Source organism: Squalius cephalus (genome assembly GCF_949319135.1).
Source record: "Squalius cephalus genome assembly, chromosome: 22".
In the NCBI taxonomy this organism is placed as follows: Eukaryota; Metazoa; Chordata; class Actinopteri; order Cypriniformes; family Leuciscidae; genus Squalius; species Squalius cephalus.
The window spans coordinates 18,692,403-18,712,464 of NC_137143.1; the positions used below are offsets into that span (position 1 = coordinate 18,692,403).

General features: G+C 38.4%; 2 protein-coding genes across 2 annotated transcripts in view; one reads left to right on the forward strand and one right to left on the reverse strand.

Annotated features, from left to right (window-relative positions):
• The window catches only part of ncoa3 (nuclear receptor coactivator 3), a 46,301-nt gene extending 41,177 nt beyond the window's left edge, over positions 1-5,124 (forward strand). Inside the window, exons 18-23 of the mRNA XM_079857570.1 lie at positions 65-166; positions 252-317; positions 441-624; positions 1,132-1,312; positions 2,948-3,131; positions 3,221-5,124. Coding sequence (XP_079713696.1) covers positions 65-166; positions 252-317; positions 441-624; positions 1,132-1,312; positions 2,948-3,131; positions 3,221-3,232 — 729 coding nt within the window. The 3' untranslated portion in view covers positions 3,233-5,124. The remainder of the gene's footprint in view (positions 1-64; positions 167-251; positions 318-440; positions 625-1,131; positions 1,313-2,947; positions 3,132-3,220) is intronic.
• A 2,369-nt stretch (positions 5,125-7,493) lies between these two features.
• id1 (inhibitor of DNA binding 1, HLH protein) lies at positions 7,494-8,946 on the reverse strand. Its single transcript, XM_079857604.1, has 2 exons — positions 8,137-8,946; positions 7,494-8,031 (listed from the first exon to the last, which is right to left on the reverse strand). The coding sequence occupies exons 1-2, from the start codon at positions 8,473-8,475 to the stop codon at positions 7,996-7,998; spliced, it is 375 nt and encodes a 124-aa protein (XP_079713730.1). The 5' UTR covers positions 8,476-8,946; the 3' UTR covers positions 7,494-7,995.
• Between the last annotated feature and the right edge of the window lie 11,116 nt (positions 8,947-20,062).

Genomic DNA, 20,062 nt, shown 5'->3' on the forward strand with positions numbered 1-20,062 from the left:
TTAACTGTAATGAATGATGTTACTTGATGAAATCTCATAACATCTGGATGTGTCTTTGCTGCAGTTTTTGAACCAGAGCAGGCAGGGCATGGTGATGAGGCCAGATAACAACCCGCCCGGAAACCCTGGCATGAGACCCAGCATGCAGCCAGGCATGGGTGGACAGGTACTTTTTTTCTTCCTCCGATAAAATCTGAAACCTCATATATGTTAATTTTCTCTCTCTAATATCACCCTTCCTCATCTTTCAGCCTGGTTTTCTGAATGCTCAGATGATGGCCCAGCGCAGCAGAGAAATGATGAATCTTCAAACTGAGGTATAAACAGACCGTTTTCAAAATATGCGCTTGTGTTTGTCACATGGAGTTGCATATATCATACTCGACCGAAGTGACTGAAGTATATGATTTGATGTACGATTGTTTTCTTCTTTTCTGCAGATGAGAAGACAAAGGATGATGATGATGATGCAGCAACAACAGCAGCATCAACAGCAACAGGTTGCAGCCGGAGGCTTCAGTCCCCCTCCTAATGTCACAGCTCCCACAGGAATGGACAGTCCAATGGGAGGACCCCCAATGAACCAGCCCGGCCAGCAGGCCTTTAACTATGGAGGCAACTATGGTAGGATAGTTATCATTATGGAATCTCATTGCTTAAAGTCATTATGAAATGATGGGGACAGTGCCTTATTGTGACCCGTATCTGAGTGAAACGGCTTCTCGAACAAGAGAAAAAGTAGGGCGGGGCTTGATTTTGTCCATTGGGATTTGATTGGATGGTTGTGGTTTGCTATTGCTGCGATCTCATGTGAGTGACAGGTTGCCCCGCTCTCATGAGCAGATTTCGTGCACATTGTGAACGACTCTCTACTACAGGGAAAGACAATTTATGTCCATATATTTACAATTTTATTAAAATATGCAGACTATAAATTTTTGTTTGTTGATGTGGGGCCTGTGCCTGAGTACTAATAAAACAGCTAGAAACACTCCTGAAATGCACTATAAAGTAACATGGTGGTTTACAGCATTGGAATAGAATATTGATTAGCTTGGGTGTATCAATTGCAAATTATGCGCAATGCACTTTCTTCTTGCTTTCTTGTAAATATGTGTGTTGTGATTGCAGGTATGGGCCAGCAGGGGGACCCTTCATTTGTGGCAACAGGCAGCAGCCCCCCTAACAATATGATGTCTGGTCGTATGGGTGGCCCTCAGAATCCCATGATGCAACAGCATCCACAGAGCAATCCCATGTACCAGTCAGCAGAGATGAAAGGCTGGGGACAGGGGCCCATGCCCATGAATAAGTAAGTTCTAAACCCTTATGCAGCTTGGAAACTGGTGGAAATGTCAGATAATTTTTCCCTTCAGTCCTTGAAAAATGCACTTAATGGCCCGTTCACACCAAGGATGACAAAGATGTATGTAAAAGAATAGCAGAAACAATATTGTAATCACTTATTTTTTCAGCTGATGAACAATAAAAACATAGACAGCCAATCAGAATCCTTCCTGCTTTAAAGAGCTTGAGCATTTAAAGCAGCAGACGACATAATTGTGTTTAGAATAAACAGAACAATATAATATGGATGCTAATATAGTTATTATTATATAGTTATTGTTCTGGTTGTGAACGGCCCTTAAGTCTTGAAAATGTTTTGGAAATTACTATAGTTATAAATGTAAAAATATATACAAATAAAGATATAAATATATGTAATCTTAATATCTTTTTAGATATTATATTATTGTTTTATATAATATTTATTACTATATAATATTGTTATTATATATAAAAAGCTTTTCTAGTTATGCTCAGTTCTAAAATAATATTTAACCAAAATTATTTTTGTAAGTCTTAGAAATGTATTGGCCAAAAGCAGGGTTGTTATTGTTAACTAAAACTGAAATAAAAATAAATTAAAGCAAAAAAAAGATACTTTAATTTAAAGGCTGTCAAAAGATTAATCGCGATTAATCGCATCCAAAATAAAAGTTTGTTTTTAAAAATATATGTGTGTGTACTGTGTATAATTAAATTTGTATATATAAATACACACACATGCATGTATATATTTAAGAAAAATGTGTTATTTATATATATAAAAAATTATATTTATATATAATATAAACTATATAAATATATATACAGTATATGTATGCAAATATTTCTTAAATATATACATGCATGTGTGTGTATTTATATATACAAAATAATTATACACAGTACACACACATATATTATGTAAACACAAACTTTTATTTTGGATGCGATTAATCGCGATTAATCTTTTGACAGCCCTAGTGAAAACGAATGAAAATGACAAAAGCACTTGACAAAATTATTAATAAATAATATAATAGTATATAAATAGTACTAAAACAATGACGATGTGGTACACTGTGCTAAATAAATGAAAAACTGGTCATACATGAACTAATAATGAACTGCACATATACAGCATTTATTAATATTTGTTAATGTTAATTTCAATATTTACTAATACTTCATTAAAATCTTGTTAACATTAGTTAATGCACTGTGAACTAAAGTGAACTGGCAATAAACAGCTGTATTTTTATGAACTAACGTTAACAAAGATGAACTAACCATGAGCAATCCATTTGTTACTGTATTTGTTAATGTTAGATAATACATTAACTTATTGTAAAGTGTTAAGTGAATTGAACCTGTCAGTCACATGAACGCATGGTCTTTAATAGAGTTAAGTGGTCGCACTTTATTTGACATTATGTGGACTTACAGTGTACTTACATACTGGGTAATGTAAGGTAACTACATGGGTTAGGTTTAGAAGTAGGGTCAGAGTTATTACCCAGTTAATTACTGTAATAAGTTCATGGGGACTGTTAAATAAAGTGCTACCAGTTAAGCCTTAAGGGCGTATTTAAATCTCTCTTCTGTTTTATCTGTTTCCTAGTTCATACCCCCAGCAGCAGCAATATCCCCAGCAGGGGGCGCCGGGACAGTACGGGGGAATGATGATGAACGGTTCCATGCAGGGGGGTGTAAATGGCAACGGTGCAGGGCAGATGCCCCCAATGCAGGGCCAGATGGGCATGAGTGCCATGGGCATGGGACGCATGCCGATGGGACCCGATCAGGTACAGATTCAGTTACTTCCGCATAACTGCATTAAAAACGTGTCACATGTTACCTTTGCTTATCTGTGCATGTATAATGTGTTTTACAGAAGTACTGCTGAGGCGACGAGCCATCTCTTGTCAAAGCTGGAGTCTAACTCGGACTCGCACATCAGTCCACTGAGGAAATGTCAACATGAAGCTATAACATCCGCCTCGCAGAGGAGAAATCGCTGGAACTCTTCAGTGAAAACTTGACTGAGGGAGAGAGAAAGACATGGAAAGGGGATAGAGAGACAAAGAGAGAGACTCAAGCCTTCTCTTTTTGGGGAATGTGCCCAGTAGCGAGCGCAGCAGGCTCTCTCTCTCCTGTCCCACGTGGCTGTACTGCAGTACACAACATAACCACCAGGGGGAACAGAGTAGGAACGGTTGTGGTACAACTTGACAGTGTGGGGAGCACTTTATTTTAAGGCTAGTACGGAAAAGGATAGTTGCAATATATTTCTTGCTTTTCTAGCCTTATAGAACGATTATGTGCATATTGTCTATTTTGAATTTGTTTCGGACAAGCCTCTTTTTGAATGAAAACCGTGGGAATTGTAAGCACCAGAACTTCATCACTTACGCATATCAAAGCAATAATCCTCCTCTCAATCCACCGAAGTGGTGTGTCAACAAAAAGCAAAAGGTACTGCAGTATTAGACAGGATTTTTTTTTTTTTTTTTTTTTTTGTGTGTGTGTGTGAATAAGATTGGAATTGTAAATACTGTATGCTACATATGTACCATACATGCTTTTACTACATACTTTTTTTTGCACAGAGTTTGGACCCGGTTAGGTCCATCTTATCTATATTTTAGGTCAATACTGCTCTGGGTTTTACATCTATTCTAACTTTTATCAAAGGGAGAAAATATTTTATTTTTATCTTTTCCAGCACAGCCTATTTTTCTTTTCTTTTTCAACAATGACCGCCATTATGTTTGGATGGCACTTTTTTGGTTTCATGTGATGGTTTCGTCGTTTTATTTTCATTTCCATTTGTTCTTCTGACCGAAAAAAAACAACAAAAAAAAAAACAATGGTGCAAATTTTCAGATGATACGCAAAGATTATGCTTGATGTTGCTTTTTAAGCTAGCTCTTACTAATGAAAATAACTCACTTTCTCTCTGCGTCGTACTGTCGGTTCTTCAGAAATCTACCTTTAAGAAACATGCACAATCCAAAGATATTTTTTTCAGTCTTTTCTTTTTCTGTTTCCTCAAGTTTGATTACAGAAGTGTATCCATTTATATGTGTTTGCGCTAATGCGCAGAGTAAAAGGTACATATCATATGAACATATTACTACATATTATGATTTTGTACTATATACTGTATACATACAAAACCAAGTATACCTGTTTATTTTTGAGGCCAGTTAATATTTTAGCAGTATTGTCTGTGCTTTTTGAGGGTTTCTCTATCATGCGGTTTATTCGCTCTACAGTTTAAGTTTTGTAAGATTTGAATGGTTTTGAATGATCTACAGAACTGCCAAGACTACACACCTCGTTTTAAAACGTTTCTTAAACCACTTTTAAGAGCCTCTCGTGTGCTTTTTGAAAGTACGAGTAATAAGGAATCCATTCTGTCAAATCCGCGCATCTCTGTTGCCGCTTCATTAGTCAAGTCTTTACCTTCAGTGACTTCAAATAATGCTGATTCCCAGATGCGGGAATGAAATTCAATGGGGAAACTAATAATAAGTCAGTCTCTTCAGTCTTTTCAGGAAAGCAACGCTATCATTTGTGTTCATTTCGCTAGATTACTGTTGATTGTGACAAAGTATATTTTGAAATGATAATTCCGGGAAATTGAGGTTATTCTGGTGTGTTTTCAGAACTGGTTGACGGAGGGGTGTGAACATGGAAGATAAGCTCACATTTTACAGGATGTAAATTACATTACACTTAATTATTTTGCTTGATGTTGATATTGTTGTAAATAAAAGTTCTATTTAAACGTGACACGTATGTTCTGCAGTTTGTGCATACCTGGTTTTTTTTTTTTTTTGATGACAAATTTGTACCAAGAAGTGAGATAAATCTGACAAAAGCTCCTTTTGAGGACACCCTCATTTGTAAATAAAGTTTTTGGGGGGTTATTGTAAAAATGGAGTACGTTTTTTGGTTTGGTTTTGCTTATCGTTTTTATAACAAGCGTTATATAAAAACAATACAAGTGTATGGAATGTACCCATTTAAATAGCTGTGTGTGTGTGTGTGTGCGCACTCATGGTACATTATGGGGACCACAAAGAGTAATACCAGTCATTTTGACACTTTTTTTTGGGTCCCCATTAGGGGAAACGGCTATAAATCATACTAAATTATGTTTTTTTAAAATGTAAAAATGCAGAATGTTTTCTTATGGGATAGAATATACAGTTTGTACAGTATAAAAACATTGTCTATAGAAAGTCCCAGAACGAAACCCAACGTGTTTGTATTTGTGGTCCTGGTAAACCCTACATTATGGGGACAAAATGTCCCCACAAAGATGGCAATTTTCAAAATTGAATATACAGTTTGTACAGTATAAAAACCATTATCCCATTATTGGAATGGGATAATTAACCATTATTGGAAAGTCCCCATAAAGCATGAACGTGTGTGTGTGTGTGTGTGTGTGTGTGTGTGTGTGTGTGTGTGTGTGTGTGTGTGTGTGTGTGTGTGTAGTGTTCAGGTATCCCCTATATATTGTGAGGAAAAAAATGTCCCCATAACATATGAAAAGTAATACCAGAAATTTCATAAATAATATCATACCAAAATGTTTTTATACATGTACAAATGCAGAAAGTTTTCTGTGAGGGTGGTGTTAGGGGACCGAATACACAGTTTGTACAGTATAAAATCCATTCATATGGAAAGTCACCATAAAAGATGGAAACCCAAAGTGTGTGTGTGTGTGTGTGACTTTAGGTAAAATAAAGTTGACCATGTTACCACTGAGGGGCGCTAGAAGCCCAAATGTCCCGCTTCAACTACAAAACTAACTTTATTCTTGAAAAGGGATTGTCTTATTAATTGGCTGTAAGTGGTAAGTATCATTCAATGAAAACGATGAGCATACGGATTTACTAAAAATGCATTTGGCCTTACGTCTGTCAGAGAAGATTCAATACTTCCATGCATAGGCTAAATACCCCTTAATTACCATTAAATTGCTAATTGCATAAACTTTTTAGCTATAATTAATTTAAATATCTCGCACTGGCCTGAAAACAACGTGTTCTTAAGTCAAAGCGCGTGCTGTTAAGTTGATGTTCCAGTGGAAAAGTTGGCTGTATAATGTGTGGCGCTATGTTTAAATGCGCTAAGTTCTTATTAAAAGAAGCTTTCGTTGTAGTATGTGGGAAACTATACAGAGGGAGTGAGAGTTCCTTGGCCGTGTTCCCGGCCCATCTGCAGCCCGGGCTTGCGGATTACTGTTTGTTAATGTTTCAATCAGCTGTGTGCCGAGGAATGTGGAGCGATTTAACCTGAACTTCCCCAGGTGTGCGGCGGCGCCGCTCAGTCTGCGCCCTCCCCTGCCCTTGGCACAAAGCGATCACACAAACACAATCACACACACCGGCCGATCCGAGCAGAGGCCTGCAGCTGCGCGCATCACACCGCAGGGAAATGAGAAAAACATTGCACCAGGGAGACGGAATAAATCTTATAACGAACTGCCTTCTTCTCGGAAAACACTTAACCCTTCCGCTACCCGTGCTTAAATACTGGGATGCGTAAAAAGAAGCGGAATTACACGCTTTAAAAGAGTTTGACAATATCACTGTAGCTAAAAATAACTTGAATAATGAATGAAGCAATCCTTAACCAATTAAAATGCTTTATTCATTTAAATATTTTAATTTTTCAAAGTAAAGATTAGTTCCCTCTCTTGTAAACCATTGGCCTACTTTTCCATTTATTTTGCCTTTTGTTGATGTCATATTTATCAGATAGGACCTTTATCTTATATAGCTGTATTTGTCGTGTTTTTCATCATTTAAATTTTTCAACAGATGAACCCACTAAAATTAAATGTCTGTTTTTATGTTTCATTTACTCACTAAATCAAAGTTGCAATCTGTGGTAATTTCACTTTCAGTTTAACTACTGACAAAGTTAATCAAGTTGAAATTGAGAACTCAATTTATTTGAAATGACTGAAATTGTGTAACAATGATGTCGTAACACGAAGAAAACATGTTACAGCATAATGTTTAAATGTGTTAACAGGCTAAATGACCTTTAGCCTCGTGAAACCAACTCATTTTAAATGCACTCTAAACTCAGTCCAACTTTCATTCGTTCCCACATACAAAACAGATCAAACAAGTCCAAAATAGGTCTCATTTTCTTGTTTTAATAATAAAAAAACAATATACATTGTAAAAAACACAATAAAGCATTCACATCATATGTCATTGTAATATACAATACATTCTTTCGCTCAGTAATCTGAGAAAACATTTACAGCAAAATAGAAGATTTTCTAAAGACTTAAGAAAACATTGGAGAAACTTTGACCGAGGGGGGGAAATGCATGAACTATAAGTGAATAATCGCCATGGATTCCACAGCTTTAACACACACACACACATCGGTGTGTTTGGGAAGATCTCAGAGAGCACGTCACACTTCTCATGTCCACGGGGTTTTGTGACTCTCTACTGAAAGTTGTTTTCCCTCTACAACAGGAGAATGAGAGTCTATCCCAACACAGTTCAAGGCGTCACGGCGGTTCTGGTCCATCATCATCATCATCATCATCATCATCACCTCAGCGCACCTTGCTCGTTATTCGCGATGCTTCGATCAGTTGATGTGAAACCGAGAGCATTAGCTTTAACGGCACATGATTCTGTCGTCTGAACAGCCGTTCTGCAAAACAAGAGGGAAAACATCATGAGTCGAGTCATTCACAGACATTCTTGTTATGAATGGATCATTTAGTTGAGCAGAAAGTATCATATATAGCCTGTTTACCTCGACGGAGATGCTGGCCAGTTCCGCGTTGAGCGTCGTGAGGGGAGTGCGGGGAGCGGAGCTCTGGTTCTTCTTGCTGTCCAGCTCGACCTGCAAGTCCCAGATGTAATCAATAACGTGCTGCAGGATCTCCACCTTGCTGGCTTTCTTGTTGGTCGGCAGCGTGGGCACCAGCTCTTTCAGTTTGCTGTAGCAGCTGTTCATGTCCTGCAGAAACATGGTCATTTGCTCGTCCAGCAGCGGGATCTTGCATTTGGTGATAGCCAGGCTCTGGTCGGAGAGGCAGCGGACAACATCTTCGCCGCTCTTCAGCGCGCAGGTAGGTCCCACAACTTTCATTTTGGCTGTAAAAGTTGATGATTGAGTCAAAGAGATTGAGTTGAAGCGATGTGCTCGTACTCCTTTAGGGTCTTGAGTCGTCGAGAGTGCGATGACAGTTCACCACATGCTAACAGTGTCGAGTTGTTCGGTATTTAAAGGGTTGTGGGCGTCACCAAACACTCGTGTTTTCAGGCCTGGGCCAATGGGATTTCAGCGGAGTCGCGAGCGGAGCCAATCACGGCGCGGCTCTGTTATCGCAGATACAATATGCTTGGGGGATGGTGTTACAAATGGAAACAAATGTGTGTCTTCTGCGGATGATCTGTGGATATCCAGCTGTCCGTACTCTCCACAGGTGAAGCAGACACAGATCAAGCGGAGGGTGGGGGTGCTCGAGGATCAACAGGCAACAGTTATTACTTTCCAATGAAACAAGCTTTCTTCGTATGTGGGCTGCGTCAAGAAACAAAGCGCACTGTAAAATGTTTCATCAGCATCTTTGTTTCCATCCATTTAACTTGTCACAATCATTTCTGTCATTATACTGGGCGAAATGTGAACCCTGAACACATGTGCGTGTTCATAATGCAAACATATTGTTTCAAACATATTTTGAAGTAGGCCACACACACACAAAATCGTTTTATAAAAGTTTTTTTTTTTTAAATATAATAAAAAGTTTTCCCTTTTAAATCAATGACCTTTACACATAGTCATAAGTGTCTAAAGAATTCATCTCTGTTTTCTCGTCACATAACAACAAAATGGCTTCATGCATTTTGGTTTTGCCATACTGATTTTGATTTGGTTGACAAAGTTTTTTAAATAGGCTATTAATAGTATTTTAAACAAAAGTGGGTTTTTTTTTTTTTTTTTTAAAGGAATAGGCCTATGCCAAACTCATGATAATATGTTGCTTTTCAAGAATTTCAGTCTGTTAAATGGGAGCAGTGAAACCAAACTTTCAAATTTTTTTTTATTTTTTTTTTTATTATTTTTTTTTTTTTACAGTGCATTTTAAGCCATAAAGTTATACATTAATAAAATCGTTGCTTAATATCAAATAGACCTGGGCTTATTTGTTTTGTGGTTTGTATAAAATCTGATCAAATCGTGATTTAACAGGACATGATATGGATTCAGTGTTTTAATACATAAGACATTTATTGTGAACTGTTGCTAGAGGTTCACATGCTTTTATTGATATTCTATACTTTTACATTTTCATCAGCCTTAGACTAATTGCATTCAGTAGCATATCAAGTATTTTAAAACTATTCATAGTCCATTATCCTACAGTAAGTGCAGATAGATTGTAGATAGCCCGAGATTTATCCTATTGTGCATGTGCAATCGAGTCTCGCCACAATCTCCTTTTTATTCAAAAATGTCCTCTATCTGTTCAATGATCGTCTCATTGTCTTTCTTCGAATGTGTTTCCTCGCGCAAACTTCCAAATTCCTTCATATGTGCGCGTCGCCTTGAGCGCGAGCGCGCGCACTCACATAACTTTGCATTGCTGTGCTCTGATTCTTCCCCCAGATTGTCCAAACAAACCGAAGCAGACTGCCGGGCGCCAGCGCCGTGACGTCACCCATTCATTCGAGCCTTGACGCCTGTCAGCCTGGCGCCGAGCGGGCGGTCTCTATAGCAACAACAAACAACAGGCTAGCATCCCTCCACTCTCCCCCATTCACCTGCGCGCTGCGGAATCCTGAGAACAAACTGGTCAGCGCTCATTTATCACTTAAAACCTCTGATGCGATTACCGCTCCGCGCGCACCTGCAAACTGCCATTGTCGTCCCGCGAAAGACTCTTGTAAAGACACAAAAAGTGAGAGACAAAGTGAAAAATAGCCTATTGAGCCAGAGTTTTTTTTTAGATTCCTGGGAACCTTTTATTTTGTTGTAATTTGAACAAAGTTAGGCTAATTGTTTATTTTCGTCCTATACTTTTTTTCGCTGTATACATTAGCGTTTAACATTACATTTTTAAGGATAACGTTTCACGAATATTTTTTTTTATATCGTTTATTTTTATATACTTTGTTTATAATTTATATATATATATATTTAAAAAAACAGATATGCATTTTTAATAATTTGAAGAAAAAAAAAAGTTTGTCCACTAACTAAATAAAAACTAAACATGAAAATTTTTAAAAACAGAGAGGACCTATTTGCAATTTATGTGCATTTTTTAAAAAAAATTGTAAAAAATACTACTTTTTTAAATAGTTTTTTAAAACAAAACCTAAATACACAACGTGCATGAATGTGTGCACGCTATTTTTTTACCGATGGCTCGTGCACATATAGCTGCTCATCCTGCAGGAGTTCGAGGGACTGGAGCGTTTCTGGCTCGGTCACAGCTGAGCGGGGTTGAGGGGAGGTGGAGGAGGAGCTGAACAATGGGAGTGCAGTATCGGGACTGTGAGAGAGAATCTCGGCTGGAGCCGACGAGTCTGGAGCGCCCCTCCACTCGCTCATCCCGCTTTTGTTCAGCTGCGCAAGCTATCAGCACTTCCTACCGACTCCAACAATAAGCCCTCACAGCTGGGCTCTCCAAAGCCTGTTTACTGCACATCAAGGCAAAGAGAGGCAAAGAGTGTAACATCCCCCTTACACACACTCACACACCCTTATGAACTCTTGGTAAAATATAAAACATATTCCTAGAAGTGGAGAAAGGAAGTTAAAAGAAAAAAGTTATGCTTTATTGCTCAACGACCTCATATGCTGGACGCTGGACAGCAATCACCCATTTTTATTTGCTCATTAAAACATAATATAATCTGCATCATGTGTGGCTATACTTTTAGAAGACAGAATTAATTCACACAAATATTAATATAGCCTATCTTTATTCTGTAAAAAAACAAAAAAAAAAAAAACAAACAGATTTCTGAAAAAAAGTTGCTGCCTTTCATTTTTGAGTACAATCAACTTGGATGTTTAAGTCATTTCAATTTAAATTACATTAAACTGACTTAAAAAATGAGTTGATATTGATGTAGCCTACATAGATTTTTGTTTATTAATTCATTCCTTCATTCATTTAGTGTGGATAATTTCACACAAATGTGTAATATAAAGCATGTTTTTTAAATGCAGGTGAACTTATGAACATAAACACGCATTTAAATAATTTATAGCTGTTCTTGTCCTGATTCCACCCTGATCTTGTCTATGACTGTGTTCTCACAATATGTCAAAAGCTGTTGCGGGGTCAGTGTGAATACTCTTCTTCTTCTTCAAGCATCTGCATGTATCTTTGACTTTCCCCTCTCATGGGAAGAGTGGCCTCAGATAATTGTCCTCAAGGGAATCACATCCTGTCAGAAGTCATGTGATCGCTGTCTGACAAGGCTGCAGTGTTCTGTGTTGTGTCATCAGCTGGCTATGAAGTCTTTAATTCACAACATCACAGCTACACAAAGCAGATAGACACAGAAAGGAAGTGTTCAATGCAAAGCGCAATATAGACAATACAGAGAACAGACCTAATTAGCTTGTGTGAGTCATCTGACATTAAGTTAACGTTAATGGCTTTTCATAACACATTTTGACTTCCGTAACATGACGTATTTCTGAAACAGGGCAATGAGGGGGAAAAAATGTAGGGTGGGAATTGATTGGACGGTGGCCATTAAATACCAGAAAGAAGCCAAAATAAAAGCAAGTTTGCTTAATAGCTGGACATTGGTTAACATGTTCCAACCGCCAGCGAGGCCTAAGTGGAAAAGTTGTGACATTTTACAGTGTTTTTGTTTGTTGTCCGAACCATTTTCACTGTAAAAAAATATATGATCAATAAGATATGACAACATATGTTTTTACATTGCTTTAACGCATCAAAATAAGCAAATTTCAACTTTTTTATGTTATACAAGATTCAGCTCATTTTTTAAGTCAGTTTAATGTAGTTGAAATGACAAACATCCAAGTTGAGTGTACTTAAAAATTTAAGGCAGCAACTTTTTTTATAGTGTTATTTTTTAAAGGTGTATATTTTACCAGTTCATGCATTTCCTGGGAATCGACCCTATAAGTTAACCATGGCATTGGTGGCGCCATCCCCTACTGTTTGAGCTTGATCATTTTGATTCATTTTGTTTTTGTCTCTTGACTTTAATATCTGCATGAAATGGAAAATTGAGTCATCTGTTGAGTCAAATGCATGCTATTGCTCTTATTTCGAACAATTCATCCATGCACGTTTCATTTTTTACAGTTTTTTTGACCTCGTAATTCCTTATCAAAATGACACAACTGGATCTTCGAGGGAAACGCCAGACTTCTCTCTGGTGACGTATGCAAGACTTCTCCAATCATTTCAGCCAACCCTTTCATTCAATCTATCCTCCTCCATCCAATCAACAACTGATAGGACCCACACCCTATTATATTATTTTCAATAATCCATTTCACTTGGATATTCATATGGAAGAAATGATCTGTCGCTACTTTCGTTACATCGCAAAAATCCATTGGTCTAGCTGGATTTACTCTTTTGAGATTTCAATACATCCCAATACTATTAGATATTATCAGATATACCCTGATTGACCTCATAATGATATATAGGCTAGCACTCCTTCCTACATAGTGGTTCTGTGGTAGCATCTTGTGAACGCCGATCTCCCCGCTCGCCACACACTTTCACACTCCACATTCTCCGCCTGGCTCCCACACACACTATCAAAGTGCCTTAATGGCTCCTAATTAGCTCCCCATCTGCTGGTGACAGAGCACCGGTGGCATGCTGAAGCCCCATTCAGAGAGTGGCCATTGTGTCCCAGGATCGTTTCCACTCCATTGGAGATTGCCTGGAGAGGACTTGGACCTCTGGGAAGGGATGGGACAGGAGAGCCAGGGTTACGGAGAGAAGCTCCGGACTCCGGGAGGCGCACGGGACAGGACGGGGGAGGAGGTGGATACACAATGGGCGACAGTGTTGTGGCTTGTTGCAAATCTAATAACGTTGGAGCTCTTTCTGTCCTCTGGATGTCCCCCCGCCACCCCCCACGCACACAAACACATTTTGTTTTCCTCCTCCTTTTTTTTCTCATGCTCATTGGCGACAGCTCCGCTTCTTCGAGTTAATCTGTGACTGTGTCATCTTCTGGGAACAGACGTTTGTTTTGTGCTGTTAGTGGGGTAATAAATGCAACCAGACAGCACCATATTAACATCCTCGAAAAGAGACATAAGGGCAGAGCTTCTGAAAGGAGCCGACGGTGGTAACGTCCGGTCTGCGTTGCGTAAAAAAAGCGCACACTTAAAGCAGGGTTACATTTACCGTTCGTGAGCCAAATCATTTCAATTGGAATCCACGTGATTGGGAATTTCGTGTGAATGCGAAATATTTCGCCACGCATATTTCACAAAAAGTTCAAGTTTTTCACCGCGTTGGCCAACGGAAAGCTGCTTGGTTTGAGCGACTTCAGTGTGAGCCGTGCTTCAAACTTCACTACGCTATAGACGATAGACAATTGAACTTTTTGCTTGTGAAATTTCATCAGAAATTCACTAATGCGATCGCACCTTTGCGGTTTGTTTTCGGCGTGATTATTTAATGCGCATTCAGAAGTCTACAAATCGCCCCAGGTGGGTAAGAAGTTGATCGTTAAAGATGCTTAGATGACTCTTGTCCCACCTCAAAACAAGAAAAGCTGAATGATGTTCTCGCCTTACCCTCATTTACATCACACTGCCATTGTATGGACAAATCCAGAGGATGTGTGTGTGTGTTTTTATGGGAGACCAGCTGCTCACAGCTGGGGTATAATGGCCAAGTTTTGGAGGGAAGACCCTTACTACCGGGCAGCTGTCACCACCAGCAGGGGAGAAGGACAGAGGCCATTTAGCCAGAGACCCTCTGGAGAGCTTCTGCTCGTTCTATTCTAAACCCAGATCTCCCTGTGTGTCAGGTGCTGTGCTATTTCCGATATTCTACGGAGCTGTCAAAAAAGTTGCCGTCAGCAACTATTCGTGGTCTCGCAGCTTGTCGCAACTTGTATGGTCGGGTTGCATCTAATAGATCTTTGTGTGCTCAAGTCACCTGACTTCCTCCACATACCTATATGTGCTAAAATACCAAACCCAAACTCATCTGGATACTGGCTGGAAGTATGGCCTAAAGATGGGTGTGATGATGGTGGCAGCTGTGCTTCCCTCACAAAGCCCTATTCAGAGTAAAGGGGACAATACAGAGGCCTGGTTACTCTCTCCTCTTCAGTTCCACACTAAGATTAATTCCTCAAATCCGTTTTCCCAGTGGCAGTCTCAAAGAATGGGAAGCCCTCCTGTTTGTCAGAGCGTATTGTGCCAGTCGCCTGAGAATGAATTCCGCTGATGGTTCTGATAAATGGCCGCCGGCGTTGACACTGAACAGACCTTTCCAGCTCTTTTGTTTTCAGTATTGAATCTATGTAATCTGGATTATTCTGGATTGTAAGATTGTCCTCCTCTGGGGGGTATGGCACTCTCGAGATACTTTGATTTGATTTGTATGGTCATTAAAGGAATATTCTGGGCACTTGTGGCATAATGTTGATTACCACTAAAGTGAATTTCGAACTACACTTACAATAAAAGTCAATGTTAACTCAGTGTTTCAATAGTAAAGCTAAAAGGTGTAAACAAAATGCATGTTAACATGATTTTATTGTGAAAAATCACTAACATTTTCAATGTAACGTTACACTGTAAAAATGATTTGATCAGTAAGTCATGATTAGGAACAAGTTAAGAAATGTTCCTAATTTATTTTATAAGTTATACAAGATTCAACTCTTTAAACTCCAGTTTAATGTAATTTAAGTTGAAATAACTTATACATCTAAGTTGATTGTACTTACAAAATTTAAGGCGGCAACTTTTTTTTTACAGTGTATATAATTTTTCAACTTTGTTGCCTTTACAACGTAAGGCCTAACTCTCTAAAAAAATTATGAGAACAACTCACAACTCAAATATTTATCAAACTTGAAGTGTCACATTTCTGCTTTCAAATCCTCCAAAAATTGAGTGACTCACTGTAACCCCAGGTTGCGCTTTAAAAGAAAACAGACGAGTTAATTTTTTTTTTTTTTTTTTTTTTTTTGCGGTAATAATCGGCATTATACCACAAATAAGCTTGTCGATTAAGCTTAACCTGCATTGAACCCAGGATATTCCAAGATGATTGTTTTTGAATTTGCCCAAGTGGTAATTTTGGTAATCATCGTGTTTTGTTGTCTTGCATATAAAAGCTGAGTTGCTCGACTGTGGTGACGACGTCATACTTTCAGAAATGTTTGCGACCGCTTCTCAAGCCTCGGGATCAACAGGTGCCAGAAATGGCAGAAGGCAATGAGGCAATAAGGCAAACGAGTCTGCAGGCAGGAATTTTTTGGTTTTGACTCATTGGTTTCATTCCTTTATTAGAGTGTAAACAGGTTTGAAATCACATCAGAAAGAGGTAACCAGAAACTCACATGTATCAGGTGCTGCTGTGAGGCTGTTTGTCCACAGAGCCGAGGCAGTTAGCCACACCCTAAAATACACAAACTCACCCTGTGTTTCTCACACACACACATACACCCTCCACACAGGTGTTCAGCCTGCAGCCTTAGTACAAGTGAAGCTCATCAGCCAGTGTACACTGACTGCCTAAAGCTGGATCACTTCAGCTGCCCATCTGCCATATGGCAGGGCTGGGCTGTTAAATATAATAGAGCTAAATTTCAACCACTCACCTGTTTTATGTAGGTACTGTAATGTAGAATGTAAATTCAGCCAGTTCCCACAAGAGTAGAATAATCTGTCATTCAGTTGCATGGGAAGAAAGATACTACAAGATAAAAGTATGTGGACATTTGAGCCACACATGCCTACCGGTTAAGAAAACAGAAAACAGTTCTGAAAAAACAAAACAAAACAAAAAAACTATAAAATAATTAGTTTCCAGTTGTAGCTTGTTTTTTTTTGTTTGTTTTTTTTTTTATTAATTGTTATAAATCATTTTCTTGTACATTTTAAATGTGTATTTTTTAAACATTTTTATTATATAATAGTAATATCATATATATAATTTTAACGTTATTGCTATTATTTTTGATTACAGCTAAATAAAAATGACTGTGCGAATGATAATTGATGAGGAAATGAAATCCTCTTAAAATCCCTGCATTTTTATAGTGTTATTTTTTTAAATGTAAACAATCACACTAAATCAACAAATCTTAAAATAAATCTTGTTAAGTTATCAGCACTTGTTGATGTCATAGCCAAAGCAGAAGAGTTTTTCTGTGAACAAGTCCATAGGAATGACTGCGGGAATGAAGGAGGCTGCAATCTGGATGCAAAGGATGCATCCCATCTCCCCTGGGCATTCTCACGGTAGAAGAATGTGTCCACTGCACAAACACACACATACAGTGACGCTATCTCTTTTCCCACAGCCAGGCCCGAGCAACGCCATACACTTGGTCACACACACATGTATCAGGCCTGACTTGCAGGGATCCAATTGTGTGAAACAGGCAGCAGAAGGTGCCCCAGTTCTTTTACATTCTTCTTCTTTCTTCGCATTGTTTCGGGGGGTTACAGTAACAAAGGGAGAACGGGTGAACATTGTGTGTGTGGTATGTTCACACCATCGTCCTCTAGTGTCTGTCCACGTCTGTGCGCGTTCATCTGTGAGCATAGACTCTAAATTACTCTCGTGAGTATGTGTGTGTCAGCGGTGCTGCTGAGGGGGGTATCTGGAGAAAGCTGAATGAAGAGAAGGAGACACTCATGAACAGAATTAGCAGAGCACATTCCTCTGCTTTCTCCCACTCTCTTTATTCTTTCTTGCCGTTCCCCCCCCACCTCTTCATGAGAAAATCAAACAGGTGGTTTGGCCCTGTTGGAGGGGCTGCGTCTTGTGGAGTTGGGCTGTCCCGCAGCCTGTTGGAGGCACTGAAAGGCAGCGTCTCCTCTCAGCTCCAGCTTGAGTCCAGTGTCCAGTTAAAGAGGGCCACTCTCATTACCATCTCAATTCTGGGAACGGGCTAGAGACCTCAGCTGCACCCTAACAGGCAGCCCATATGGTGCTCGCTTGGCAACCAGGCAGGAGGGGACCGCCGTACCCCCCCAAACACATTCTCACACACACACATACATATATTCACATTCAAAAAGACCTAAATGGCACACCTTATCTATATACATACTTAACCTTACAAAAATAGACCATGCTTTCATCTTAATATACAGCACGTGTTGCACTATAGCTTTTAGAGTATCGGCATCAAAGCTAAATAGACAGTTAAAGAAAACTTGGGGCTCCTGCGCACATCTCCTAGGGGGAGCTGGACCACACAGCGCCTGTATGGAAGGACGCTTGGCTTCATACACCCTTATACTGGGTTTTTGGAGGCCATTTCACCATAAACGGCTTCAGTGGTTACATACAGACCCCACAGGTCAAAATTAACATGCACTACTTGGTTTGCATTAGTGGTTTATGACAAGGAAAGTTTCACCAATTTAGGAAAATCTAAAGTAAATATACATTTAGATTTATTTATATAAAGAATAATGAATCTAGATATTTAATAAAATCATATTTTTATTTCACAGTTATTTATTGTCATCATTTATAATATACAGTATATTAGGTATATTTTAAAAATATCATGTGTACTGTTTATACGTTCAATACTTAATTAATCCACCTTAATTGGTGGATTTTAGAGTAATTAAAATAAATATTTTAAATATGTACTATAATATTTAATATATTTTTTATCTTTGTAATTTATATATATATATATATATATATATATATATATATATATATATATACTCTGTAAAAAGTGAATAGTTGGATCAACTTAAAAAAATTACTTCAATTGGTAACACCTAAAGAAATTAAGTTTTCTCAACTCTAAATTATCATGTTTTATCATGAAAAACGTGATAATTTAAGTTGAGAAAACTTAATTTCTTTAGTTTTTACCAATTGAAGTATTTTTTTTAAGTTGATCCAACTGTTCACTTTTTACAGTGTATAAATATTAAAGATAGTAAATATTATATTAAATAGGTATATAAATTAATTCGAATTTTATATATATATATATATATATATATATATATATATATATATATATATATATATATATATATATAAGCGTATTATAAACATATTTATATTTATATTCAGGTATTTATATTTTCAAACATCAAGCATTTAGTTTGATGTGCTGCTATGCCCTGAAGTAAAACAAATGAATGAATTCATTTGTGGAGATGCAACATGCTTCCTTGTGCATTTTACTACTTCATCAGTTGATTTTAAGTGATATTTTATTCATTTTATTAACAGATAGTTGACCTAACCACCTGCAAGTCCCTTCATAAATATATCAGGAAGAACAAAAGAAGTCAATGTGCAGGGTGTTTCTCTGGATCAAACCATCAGAGAGACCGAAGCTGTGAGGCATTTCCTTCCCGAACAGAGGAATGTGCTGGATCAGAGCCTAATAGTTACAGGAAACGAAAGGTGCATGTGTTTATGTGCAGTTCTCTGTGTCCTCTGCCACTGCCAGTCCTCACGTTGGCAGGTCATATAATGTTCACACATTATCCGTTTCATCTGTGATAATGTCCCCGATGACGAAATATCAGCGTAAGCCATGTATGTGCCTCTTTGTGATTGCACATGCTCAGTCCGCCCCTCTCTACGACTCTGCAGCTGTGCAGTCACATACGCAACATGATTTCACAACATCCTCCTTCTGACTTCACTGGAAATATCCTCTTTTACTCCCCCTCCCTTCCTCCCTCTTTCCCTTTCTCTGCCTATGTAAGTGTCTTCAGTGAAATGCCCTGACAGCCCAGCAGGTGCGAGACTTAGTCATCCTCTCTGCCCTACCCATCTGTGAGTATGTGTGGGTTACTCAACACAACTCCTTATTAAGCGAGCCTATGTGATGTTAAGCTACACCACAGCACTAGTCACAGGTACATGTTGTAATCAACAATTTAGCTGCTCCCTAAAAGCCCAGCTGTCTCAGTGTTTACTGAAAGCATCACTCACATACGCAGGCGCCAAGCACCATGACTCTGGAGTTTCCAGGATTTCAAATGTGTGTGTGTGTGTGTGTGAGTGTGTTCTGGCAGATGGGCCTGTGCAGCGGTTCTGACTCTTTGTACAGCTGGCAGTAGTTTCTGTTTCTAGAGAAGTGTCACATCACTCACAGTGTTCACTCACTACTGTTTATCATACACTCATAGTGATAATCAGCCTGCTTATTGACACCTTAACAAGTTTACCTAGCGATCAAAATGAGGAAGTGCCATTGTTTTTCTTTTTAAAATGAACATTCCTGTAGCACAATCAGTAGAACATGGTGTGCTTTTGATTTTAGGCAACAGATCAATGAATAACAAGTTGTTATCAAGCATATAACAGTTAGTTTTAGTCCTCAAATTTGAGACTTTTCACTGTTTGTATCAGTTGCAAGTACATTCCAGATTCATGTTCTTATTAGTGGGGAAACCCGTAGCGGAACTACAGCGGCATGATTACAGAATGGGTTCATTTTGGTGACATACAAAACTTGACACT

Bases quoted from the DNA above. Each gene is read 5' to 3' on its own strand.
- id1 (XM_079857604.1), bottom strand. From the start codon at position 8,475: ATGAAAGTTGTGGGACCTACCTGCGCGCTGAAGAGCGGCGAAGATGTT. The intron at 8,032-8,136 runs GTAAACAGGCTA...CTTGTTTTGCAG, and splicing joins TGGCCAGCATCTCCGTCGAG to AACGGCTGTTCAGACGACAG.